The sequence below is a fragment of the Mus musculus genome, chromosome 4, assembly GCF_000001635.26.
Source record: "Mus musculus strain C57BL/6J chromosome 4, GRCm38.p6 C57BL/6J".
Lineage (NCBI taxonomy): Eukaryota > Metazoa > Chordata > Mammalia > Rodentia > Muridae > Mus > Mus musculus.
The window spans coordinates 154,527,277-154,539,687 of NC_000070.6; the positions used below are offsets into that span (position 1 = coordinate 154,527,277).

At 51.0% G+C, this 12,411-nt stretch overlaps 1 protein-coding gene across 9 annotated transcripts in view; it reads right to left on the bottom strand.

Moving 5' to 3' along the window:
- Prdm16 (PR domain containing 16) overlaps positions 1 to 12,411 on the bottom strand; it is a 321,239-nt gene that overhangs the window by 211,155 nt on the left and 97,673 nt on the right. For all 9 annotated transcript variants that reach the window (XM_006539174.4, XM_006539175.4, XM_006539173.4 and 6 more), the window contains exon 2: positions 1,306 to 1,655. In XM_006539174.4, coding sequence (XP_006539237.1) covers positions 1,306 to 1,655 — 350 coding nt within the window. The remainder of the gene's footprint in view (positions 1 to 1,305; positions 1,656 to 12,411) is intronic.

The window sequence follows — 12,411 nt, forward strand, 5'->3', positions numbered from 1 at the left end:
CCACTCAAAAGGCTTTACACATGACAGGACCAAGGGAAATCCTTGGTACTTGGTGGCATGTCCAGAGTTTCTCTGCAAGAGGACACTATGCGCAGGAGAACATTTCCTCAGAGTCTCTGGGCAGCTGTGGAGCCTGGGCGTGCAAAGCCTGGGGGATGTAAAATAGCCAGGGGGAGAACGCCAGGCCTTAAGCCGCTCTGGCTCTACAAAGAAAACCTACAAATCTGCTTAAACACTTTCCCAAGGTTGTCAAGAGGCTGGGAGAGGCAGAAAGACTAGAGGTGGACCCCTGTCCCACCTGACACCCACCCTCAGCCCTACTGCAGGCAAGCAGGCTCTCTCCCTCCCCTGGACCATTTGCCCTTCCTGGCATTGACCTCCGTGCAGGCACTCACGGAGGTTGTGAAACACCAAAAGGAATCTGGGTTCACATTCCTGCTTTCCACCCAGGCAGGCTCCCTGCCAAAACTACCACTGGAAACCAGCCCTGTAGGCCGCAGGAAGGCCGGGGCCTACAGGAAAACGTGCTTTTTGTGGCACTCTTAGTTCCCACGAGGCCACCTCGACAAGCCCCCTTAAAGCAGGGGTCAGTCAGTGTGCCTCATGGCCGGAGTGGACACTTCCGAAAGCTTCTGGTTCAAGGCTCACACTCGCTCTCCTAACAAACGCACAATCCTCTTCAAACCCTCTGCCCGGGTTAACACACACCGCCAAGGTCCGTGGAGATATGGATAAGGGTGTTTAAGTAGGCAAGGCTTCTGATCACAGATCACAGATCTGAGGATGAGGTCCCCTCATGGTCCATTAGGAGCCTTGTCAAACCGTGGTAGGGCTTATGCGGGATGCATAGCTGCCAGGCCCGCTGTGCAAGCTGCCTCAGCGTGATGGAGATGGAGTGGAGCCCTCAGCGTTCTTTTAGAGCCGCTTCTTCAGAAGCATCTTTAGCTGCTTCTTTTAGAACATTCAGCTACCCCACAGTGAGGTTGGGTTAGCACCTCCATCCAGCAGGAGGCACAAGATGTTTTAAAACATGAGCTCATAAAAGACACATTTCCGGGAAGAGGGTGCCACAGCCGTCGGGGCTGACGGGCATCCGAGGGGATTGCAATGTTTTCTGAGTCACGTCATGCGAGCTGCTGGATAAAATAACCCTGGGAAATGTGACATTCGAACGCTCTCTCTCGCTCTCTCTTTCTCCAACAGACCAAGCCTCCTGCCTGGGGCAGTGGCTGCATCAGCTTTATAAATAGATTGAACACAAGATAAATGGCTACGATCAATCATGCTCAGACTGGGCACACTCACCTCCCATCCAAAGTCGGCCTCCTTCAGTGCGGCCCGGGGCGTCACCACGTAGGGGCCAAACCTCTCCCCGATTTCCATCTTCCGCTTGGCCCAGATCCCCAGGCCAGCTCCTGGTATGGAGGACTCTCGTAGCTCGAAGTCTGGTGGGATTGGAATGTCTTCAGGAATGTAGACAGGAGCCTCATAGGGCGAGCCCTCCTTGGGAGTGAAGTCCTCGCTGGTGGGGAAGGGGGACGGTGGCCCCATGGGGATGGGGGACAGGATGCCGTCTTCGGTCTCCTCCTCGGCACTCTGGCCGGCCAGCAGGTCCGGGTCAGGTTCATACATATTATTTACAACGTCACCGTCACCTAAAGAGATAAGGTAGCATCAGCGCCTGTGGCAGGGACTCCCCAGGGATGTGGCCCTTGTAGAACCAAAGGGCCCTGGAGGCCCGGCAGACATCCAGCTGCTACCCCTTGCATAGCAGATAGCACCTCTGCAACATCCTACACCTGGCAGCGGGCATGCAGTGCCAGCACCTCCCCAGGGAGGAGATCCCACCAGGCTCCTTGAGGGACCAACATGCTACAGGCAGTACAGCCCTCACTAGCTCACTGTTTGCAAATGTGTGAGAGGTGGGAGTTTCATCCGCAGCCACCTGAGGGTGTGCTGCTTGCCCAGCTCCACTGCAGAGAAGCAGAGGCAAAGCTGAGGCAGAGGAGTCAAGGCTGTCCTGGGGGACAGTGAAATGTTTGCTACAAAATAACGCCAGCGCTTGTCTGTAGCCTCGGAGGTTGGTGAACCGGGATGGTTTTGAGAAAATTCAGAATTTGGGTTCATGTGAGATTTGCTTAAAAATGGCCACCCCAGCACAAGGCTACTCTAGACACTGCACTGGGCTGGCCAGGTCATGTACAGGGTTTCTGTACATTCCTAGTGACCTCAAGGCAGGTCAGGGATAGCCGAGGTCGTGGGCATGGTGCTTGAGCTGCAGGACACAGGACTGAGCAAAAGGAAGAGGCCCTCAGCTTATCTGTGGGGATGGGCTTCTTTCTCTAGGGCCCATCATGACCAAAGGCTGACATCAAGATGAATATAACAGAGGAGCCTTGGCACAGGAAGGCTGTGATGGTATTGGGCAGGAAGGGTCTAAGAGGGCAAAGAAGAGATCAGTCACAAAGGGAATCGGGAGTTCCTGGCATCCACCCCACGGCACCGCAAATCCAGCGAAACCAAGAAGGACTCGACAGAGCCAGAAGGCCAGACCAGCTCAAGGCCCCAGCGATATGAATAAGCAAATGGCCGGATTATGTTCTGTCCACACCAGGGTCTATGCACTAGGAGCAAGAAGCCTACTTTGTTGCAACAGAGACAGACGTCAGAAGCATACGCATGGCCCAGAAGGCTTGGGGCCTTGTCCTGTAGCTATTCTGAAATACACAGCACATTGCTATGAACCATCCTGCTACACCTCCATCCATTTTTCCTCTCTAGCTGTAACTCTGTCCCAACTGACCAGCGTCTTCCCTTTCTCTGCCCCTCCCCCATGGCGGTGCCATCCCAGTCACCCTGACTTGGACATTCCCTGATGCCTACACCATGTACACACCATAAACATCACACCGTAGCCTGTACATTCTGACCCATCCCCCAATGTAAATATCACTATTCCCATAAAGGCTCGCTCATTTTTCCAGTATGTGCACAGTTAGAAACACCGCTGTGTCTTGTCACTACATATGATCACGATTCGCCTGCTAAGACTTTAAAAGTATATTCTGTAAGATGGAAGGCCAACACCATGCTTCTTCAAAGCATCCGAAAGAGGCAGATCTGTAAAGGTTATGAGGGGCTGGGAAGTGGCGGCTGATAGGAGCCTTTCTCCTGCGGGTGGTGAGAGTGTTTCAGAATTAGACAGAGGTAGAGGTTGGTTGCACAACGCAGGAAAGTGTGCTAAGAGCCACCGGGCTGCGTGCTTTAGAATGGACACTTTCTGTACCGAGAACCTGACCTTAGTCAGTGCAGAAAGCCAGAGGGGTTGGTGGAGGCTCACAGCATGGCTCCTAGCTGAGAGTGCTGACCCCTGATCCAAATCTCCCAGGTCAGTTCTGTCCTGCCACTGGTCTGTTGACCTGTGGAAGTCACCCAGGAGCCATGTCTCATGCCTGTCACTGCTCCTTGACGTTGGCTGGTGAAACAGAAGCCTCCAGGGAGACAAGAACTTTTCAAGTACGGGGGGGGGTGGGGTGGGGGGGAGTGGGGGGGGGAATGATTTCAGATTCCCCATGTTGGCTGCAAACAAACTGACTGGGGAAGTAACAAAATGTTTTCTTTCAAAAGAAACTGATGTCTCCGGGGAGGGGGGGGGGAAATCATGCCGATAACACTTATTTAATTTAGCGGCATTCACAGAAGTAATGACTATGTTTTAAGTGGGCAACGGTTCCTTTTTAATTGGCTGGTGGGATCCTTTCAGGGACTCTGCAACATGAAGGCAGCGCAGCTCCCTCCGCCCAAAGCCTGGTGGTGTTTAGCTTTGAAAGAACACCCCCCATAAACCTTTCCATTGCCTGTGTGAGGCAGAAAGGTAAATTAGAAAGGGGGGTAATTAACAAGCCACCTTATTATTCGGAACTCATAACTGCACAGAGCTCACAAACAAAGTCGTGCTGGAAGCCCATGTTCCCCGTGAAGTGTTCCTTAACTCTTTCGGCGCGCCGATGCCATCTGCCCTTCAGAGTGGCTAGGAAGCAGAGGAGGACATCAGGAGCTCTAACGGGTCCAAGGAGGGCAATGTCCCTGTGAGGTGTATTGCCACCTCAGGGCTATTTTTTTTTTCTTTCTTTTGTTTTTTTTTTTTTTTCCTTTTCTTTTTTTTTTTCAGTTTGAGTTCAACTTCCTCAAACGCCTCACCTACTCCCAGAAACCATCAACTTTAAGAATGGCCCTAACTGGAGGCCCAGCAAACAGCTGGAGAGAAAGCAGTGTTTCCTGTCGATTAGAGGATTAGAGGTAGGCCTGTGCCCCGGCCCAGCCTCCTGTGCCCAGGTGGTCATGAGGTTAAGTGACAGCTTCCTTCTTTCCATTCTGCTGTCCTCTCCCCTGCGCTGGGGGAGAGCTCTGCTCATGGGTGGGCACTGAGGGTCCAGGAGGCCTAATGAGTGTGCACAGAGCACATTTTGAGGGAAGAGCATATTTCCTGAGGCCCTGAAGAACCAGTCTCCTGCTCTGAATTTTGGAGTCCTGGAGGAGCTAGGCACGAGTCACTCAGTTTGGGAGTGGAGGGCGGGGAGTGGGGAATCTTATGTTCAACGTAGAGACCAGGTTTTCTTTCTCATGAGCTCCAGGTAAGATGTCCTCAGAGTGACAGCCCTTCCCTCTGCCCAGGGTAGACAGACATACTCCCAGAGCGTGTCTGTAATGGCAGATCCATTTTCCAGACCATGTTCTCGGCCAGGTAGAGGAGCAGTGCCCAAGATCATGAGCCCCTTGTGATTGTGACTGGGAGACGGTGTCATTGATTGGTTGGGAGGCCTACAGTCTTTATTTGGACCTTGCAATGGCTTCAGGCTGGGGATTCTTGGCTGGAGCTGTCATTCACAAAATGTTAAACATGGAGGGGAGGGTACAGGGAGCAGCATTGGCTAGCCCTGGAGGCAAGTGGCTCTAAGCCACTACCTCTGCTCTTCATATTACAAGCCCCTGCTGGATGCCCTGGGCTCCAGCTGAGCCTGTTCCTAGTGAACTCCACACCAAGTCCCTCTAAGCATAATGCCAGCCACTGTTCCAATGACCATCATGACTCTATGGTGGGGATCAGACCTCAACTCCTCCCCAGAAGCAGGGACGCATCACTGGCTGGGAACCCACCATGACCTCGCGCTCCACTCAGCTTTGGATTCCACCCAACTGGGTTTGGATTCCACCCAACTGGGTTTTAGGATTTTAGTGTTGGGTCTCTTCTGACCTCACATGAGGAGGCTTTCTGTCCCCTCACTGAGAACACAAGCCATGTGTCTTCAGAAACTCCACTGAAGAACAACCATGGATGGGAAACTAAGGCCTAGAAAAACTGGGGAGTAGGGGGAGGTGGGGGTAGGCAGAGAGAGACAGACAGAGATATGGATAGAGAGATAGACAGACAGAGACAGAGAGACAGAAGCAGAGGCAGAGAGACAGATGGAGATAGAAACAAAGACAAGGAGACAGACACAGGGGGAGACAGAAACAGAGACAAAGAGACAGAAACAGAAAAGTAGAGACAGAGAGAGACAAAGACAGACAGAGACAGAGAGACAGCAAACAGTGCGCTCACATGCTAATCTCTGGGATAGTTTGTTAAACAATAGTGTCAACCAGCAGCAGAGGGCCTGTCATGGTATCCCCCAGGCTGGGGCTCTGCATCAGACATGCCAGTAACATCTGTAAAGGGTGATGACTGCCTGTCCTGCCACCAACAGGCAGATTTAAACCTTAGTCAGTGGCCAGAGGGAGCCTGAGGAACTTTCTCAGTCGATGGATCTTTTGCTACAGTTCTTGTTTTATTGTGAGGTCGAGTTTAAAGGAGAAATCATCTTGCTTGAAGGCTTGGAGTAGGCAATGTGAAAGTCACACAGGGCAATGGAAGTGCTTCTGCCCATCAATCAGGCAATCAGGGCAGTGTGTGTGTGTGTGTGTGTGTGTGTGTGTGTGTGTGTGTGTGTGGTGTGTACAGAGGTGTGGGCACATGAGAGCTTTGTGTAAGCATGTGTATTTGTGAGCACAGGTAATGGTGGGGAACCCTAAACACAGACCCTTGTGGCCTACACAGATCAGCCCTCTACAAGTTTATTGCCTTCTGCCTAGAGGGCCCTGGAGGAAAAGGGGGACATGGAAGGATGCCAGAAGCCCTTAACCACATGCTCAGCAAGCATTAGGTGGAGGCTCTGAGAGGTCCCTGGGGCACCCTGATAGGGCCTGGATGGTGCTATGGTGATCTTCACTGCTGGGAGGTGAGACCTCCCCTAAAGGCAACTACAGGCCTTCGCTGGCACTTCCCTCAGGAGGATCAGGCCAGACTCTTCAACTCATTGTTATCTCAGGATACTTCCAAATGGCTACAGGAATATTCTGACTTCATTCTGTACCCCCAAACCATGGCATAAGGTCATACATAGGTCATAGGTCACAAGCCCATGCCAGCTGTGCCCAGAGAGGAAGACACCATGCTGACAGTGTTAAGTCTACCCTCAAGAGTGAAGAAGTCAGGCTAGGTATTTGCTCAGCTCAGCAATGATAAGGCAGATATCCCCTGGAAATGAAGGATGAAGAGAGGCGGGTCAGGACCAAAGGACAGAGCCTTCTAGAGAGGACACAACTTCAGATCTGTGGTGTCCAGGACAGGTCCTAAGCAGGTGCAACAATACTTATTGGACGTGCGGAGTATTTGGGTCAGGACAAGGTAGCCAGTCATGATTTGCATCTTGACTGTGGTGGAGACACAGGCCAAGCCTGGGGCGCAGATCAGTATACATGGCACGTGTTAAGAATGAGTCCCTAGGCATTGTCTACATCAATAACCTGTGCTCAAGGATGGAATGAGGTGCCCCAAAAGAACTCTAAGGTTGGTGGAAGCAGCCTCGATGGCCTGTGTTCTTGGTTTTAGAAAAAACTCAAGGCCATATTGTAGAGGGCAGATGGAAAGCCACGGGCTAAGAGCCCTGCACCACCACACATTTCCACTAATTTTTTTCACACACATGGAAAAGAAACTGTTGGCACCAGGAGGGTCTACACAGCAAGAATGATTTTCAAAAATGGGTATGGGTAAGTAGCAGCTGGGGTTCTGGCCCCTGGTTCCCTCTAGGTTCCTGTGGCAACTAACTCATCATTAACTCAGTATTGCTCAGAACCAGGAAATAGCAATACCAGATCAGCCCATAATCTTGCTTCTCTCTAAGGAAATCAGACCAAGCAAGATGGCGTAGAAAGGTGCCCAAGACATAGTGCATAGCTCTGCGAGTAGATATGTGTGTGTGGTGGTTTGAATGAGAATAGCCCCCATTGGCTCATATATTTGAATGCTTGCTCTAGAGCTTGTGGAACTGTTTTGAGAAGGACTAAGGAGGAGGTATGTCACTGGGGGATGGGCTTTGGATCTTTAAAAGCCCATGCCAGGCCCAGTCTCTGGCTCTCTGCTTCCAACTTCCAGATCAGGATGTAAGCTCTCAGCTACTGCTCTAGAACCATGCCTACTTCCCCACTGCCATGCTCCCTCCCATAATGGCCACAAGACACAGAGAGACAGAGAGACACTCATACACATACAAACACACACATGCAGAGAGAAACACACACATCTACACACACAGGCACACACACACAAGACACAGAGAGACAGAGAGACACTCATACACATACAAACACACACATGCAGAGAGAAACACACACACAAGACACAGAGGGACAGAGAGACACTCATATACACACGCAGGCACAGAGAGAAACACACAGATACATGCACTCAGGCACACACACACATGCACATAAACACACAGGTATGCAAACGTGTGCACACATACACACACAGGAGTACATACACATACACACACAGAAGTACATTCACACACACACACACACACACACAGGAATACATTCACACACACACACACGAATACATTCTCTCTCACACACACACACACATACACACACACACAGAGGAATACATTCACACACACACACACGAATACATTCTCACACACACACACACACACACACAGGAATACATTCACACACACACAGGAATACATTCACACACACACACACACAGGAATACATTCACACACACACAGGAATACATTCACACACACACAGGAATACATTCACACACACACACAGGAATACATTCACACACACACACACACACACACACACAGGAATACATTCACACACACCACACACCACACACACAGAGGAATACATTCACACACACACACCACACACCACACACCACACACCACACACCACACACCACACACACACACACACACACACAGAGGAATACATTCACACACACACACACACACACACACACACACACACACACACACACACACGAAGAAGAATCCCTGAGCCTATTCAGAAGCACAGACTGAACAGTGAGTCCTTCGGTACAAACTGAAAACCCGGGGTTTTCTTTTCTTGCTCAGTCACATTCACCCGCATCCTGTAAGTTTAGAAACCGAAGCAGCTAAAGAGGGACGGTGTCTTGAGATGAGTCCTACAGGCCAGATGGAGTGAGGACTGAGGGGCACCCAGCAATTTGCCCTGTCTCTATGACAATTCCTCTGGCCACTGCCCCGAAGCTAGAGGGTCAGCAACCCACTGTCCTCATCTGATTGGATGATGACTCTGAATGGCCACTACTGTCTTTCCCAGAAGGGAGAGAGAAGAAGGGAGGGGCAAGACTCTTGCATGGACAAGCTGCTCCAGAGGGTACTTGGGTGGGTGGCATAGGCCTGTTCTGCTTGTGGATGTGGAAAGGGACAGCCTTTCCTGGTGAGGTCATGCAGGCTGGCTGCAGCCCTACTCAATACTCCACAGCCATTATAACCATCCTTGGGGTCCAGGGGCCCCAGAAAGAAAGAGTTCCTGATAGCCTTCACAGAATGGAGGCCCTCAGGAGTCCCTGTCCCAGACTCTGCCCACTGCTGTGGGGCATGGAGGGCACTGCCCTCACGGTCATTCTCAGAGGATTTGAATAGCTCATGTGACAGTGGCCCTTAGACCCGGCCAGCTCTTTGGAGCTCTGACGTTCCTACTGTACAGCTGAGGTCAGACCACACACTCTGAGTCCACAGAGGGGTGTGTGGTTGGCCAGACGCAGCCTGTTGGCTTCCTAGCAGCTCTGGGTCACCCCATCTCTCCCCAGGAGCCCATCCTTCTAAGCTCAGGGCTAGCTCTGCGCAAGCTGACTGACCCAGACATAGAAGGCACGGTCAGGAGTAATGTGCACCGGCACGGTCAGGAGTAATGTGCACCGCTGACCAGTGCACGTTCCTTCCCCGTGGGAGTTACAGCTGCACTTGTCAGAAAGCCGCGAGGCTTCTGGTAGCTCACCACCCTGTTTGGCAGGACAGCAGACCCAAGTCTGAAGGATCTTTTCCAAGCTTTCTGGGGTTCAGAGGTCCAGTACAGATTTGAAGGGTCAAAGGGAGTCTACTCAGAATTACCCAGAACTGACCTGAGAACAAAGGAAAAGCCATCCCATGCCCTGAGGAAGAGAAAGCCTGCCTGAGACAAGGTACATTCCAACTGTCTCAGAAACCACCCAGGCCTCCTTACTCATTGCCCCCTCAACAATGTGGGCAGGGAGAAGATTCACACACCTTTCCACAGAATAATGAGCAATAGGTTCAGTGAAACCCAACCCTGGCTATGCCTTGTATTTTTTTAAAAGAAAACATGGTGGTGGCCAGGTGCTACACACACCATTTCTTGCAGAGGAGCAGCCACTTGGCAAGGCAGCAACGATCTGAAGCTGCCATCCTGCAAGCCAGCATCAAGGACTCCTGGCATGCTTGCTCTTGAATAAAATAGCATGACCAACCACAGGGTACCCCACCCCAAAGGTATCTCAAGTTAGCTTAAGTAGAACTTAACACCCACTGATCAATTCAGCTTGACTTATGGAATATATGTGGCCACAGAAGTGAGGACATACTTCAGGATGGACAACACTCAGTCATTAAGGCTTTGAGGAAACGGCCCCCAGCTGGCCACATGACATCAAACTCAGGAGGTTGTTGAGATGATCCAAAGGAGTCTTACGATATGCTGTCACTCCCTGGTTCTGTCTGCTCCTGTCAGGCCTGCTGGATACTGCTAGCTTTACTTTAGGCTCACTATCTGGAGAGTCGTTTACTAACTGAGCCCATGGCATATGTGGCTGTTTACTGCACTTTATCTAATTCCCCCAGAGCCCACAAGACAGACAGCATTGTTACATCAATGACATGAAGCCTAGAGAGTGGTGGTATACTTACCATGTGTAGATGTTGCTAGCTGAGGAGCTACACAGTACTCATTCTAAGGTAGCCACACTTTATCCACATTTACAGTGAGAAGCTATTCTATTCACAAGAGGCATTTACGGAGGGCCTGACCATGGGGACAGACTGGATGAATGAGTGTATGGGTGTGGGTGGGTGAGGATGGGTGCTTAATGACTGCTAGATGGTTGGGTGAGTGGATGACTGGATGGGTGGATGGGTGGGTGGATGAGGGGGTAAATGAATGTTAAATGTTTGGGTAGTGGGTGGGTGGATGAGGGGATAGATGAATGTTAGACGTATGGGTGAGTGGAGGGGTGGATAAATGGATGGATGGACAGATGGATGGATGGGTAGATGGGAGGATGAATGGGTGGGTGGATGGATGGATGGGTGGATGGATGGATGGGTGGATGGATAGATGATGGGTAGGTGGATGGATGGATGGATAGATGATGGATGGATGGATGGGTAGATGGATAGATGATGGGTAGGTGGATGGATGGATAGATAGATGGATGGATGGATGGATGGATGGATGGGTGGATGGATGGGTGGATGGATAGATGATGGGTAGGTGGATGGATGGATGGATGGATGGATAGATGATGGATGGATGGATGGGTAGATGGATGGATGGATGGATGGATGGATGGGTGGATGGATAGATGATGGGTAGGTGGATGGATGGATGGATAGATGGATGGATGGATGGATGGGTGGATGGATAGATGATGGGTAGGTGGATGGGTGGATGGGTGGATGGTGGGTGGATGGATGAATGAGTGGGTATATGGATAGGTGGGTGGGTGGATGGTTGGATATTCAGATGAAGTGAGTGAGTAGATGGCTAAATGGATGGGTAAAGTTAGTGGATGGCAGACGGCTAAATGAGTAAATAGGCTTCAGTGGATAGATTTATGAATGGATATGTAGGTGGCGAATGGGTAGGCATATATATGAATGAATGGGCAGGTCAGAGTGTGGATGAATCTACCGACGAATGGGTGGGAGTGGGGGAGACTCCTGAGGCAAGTCATTTTGTTTGTTCTGGTTTTGACTTTGAGGCAAGGCTCACTATGTACCCCCATCTGGCCGTGAACTTACTCTGTAGCCCAGACTCTCCTGGAAGTCACAATCTACCCGTCTCTGTCTCCAAAGTGCAGGGATTACAGGAGTGAGCTACCACATTCAGTTGATGGAGAAAGTTCCCAGTGGGGACGCTGAACCTCAGGACCTTGCCTTTCTTTCCTCAGAATGGAAGTTCACTGGCACAGGTCCGCTTCCATTCTCCCCCACTCTGATTGGTTAAACTAGCATTCTCCTCCACTCTGATTGGTTAAACTAGCATTCTTCTCCACTCTGATTGGCTAAACTAGTACACTCCTCCACTGATTGGTTAAACTAGAAAGATACATTTTTCTGCCCACACAACCCCCTCCTCTTGAAAGTGAGCCAGAGGTTTTTTTTTTTTTTTTCGATGTCCCTTCAAAGCCAGCCCTTTGACCCTCTTTCCACTTGTGTGGGGTAGACTGCCTGGTTCAGCATGCCACGGCTACGCTTGTGAATTACGGGTCTCAACCCAAGGCCTGCCTGGCTCTGAGATGCTGCCTCCCACCTGAAGAAAAGGCAGAGTTTGGCCTTTAACTTTTGTCTCCTCTTCCCTCTCAGAGACATGTGAGGAGGAGGGCTGTGAATAAGTCCTTCAGGCAACCCAGCAAAGCTACACATCCCAGGAGCTGTGAGCGCTGCTGAGCTGAAGGAAAAGGGCAGACCCCGCTTGGTCTCCAGGAGCCGCTGAGGTACGTTATTCTCAGGGGACAGTGAGAGGTCCTTAAACCTAACGGGGAGGGGTTCTGCAGTTTCTGCACAGCCACTGTGACAGACAAACCAGACACGGACACTTCTTCCAGAGGGTTCTGGGATGCCAGAGGAGTTCCCCGAAGACTCACTCCCAAAATGGGTTGTTAGGGAGGGATGTCCAGGAGTTGATGGGATCCCACATTCTTGTGCCCTCTGTTTTGAAACACCCGATACTGCGTTGATTGTCCCAAGCCCAAGGACTCAAACTCTCAAGTACGTCCTGGTAAGAGAT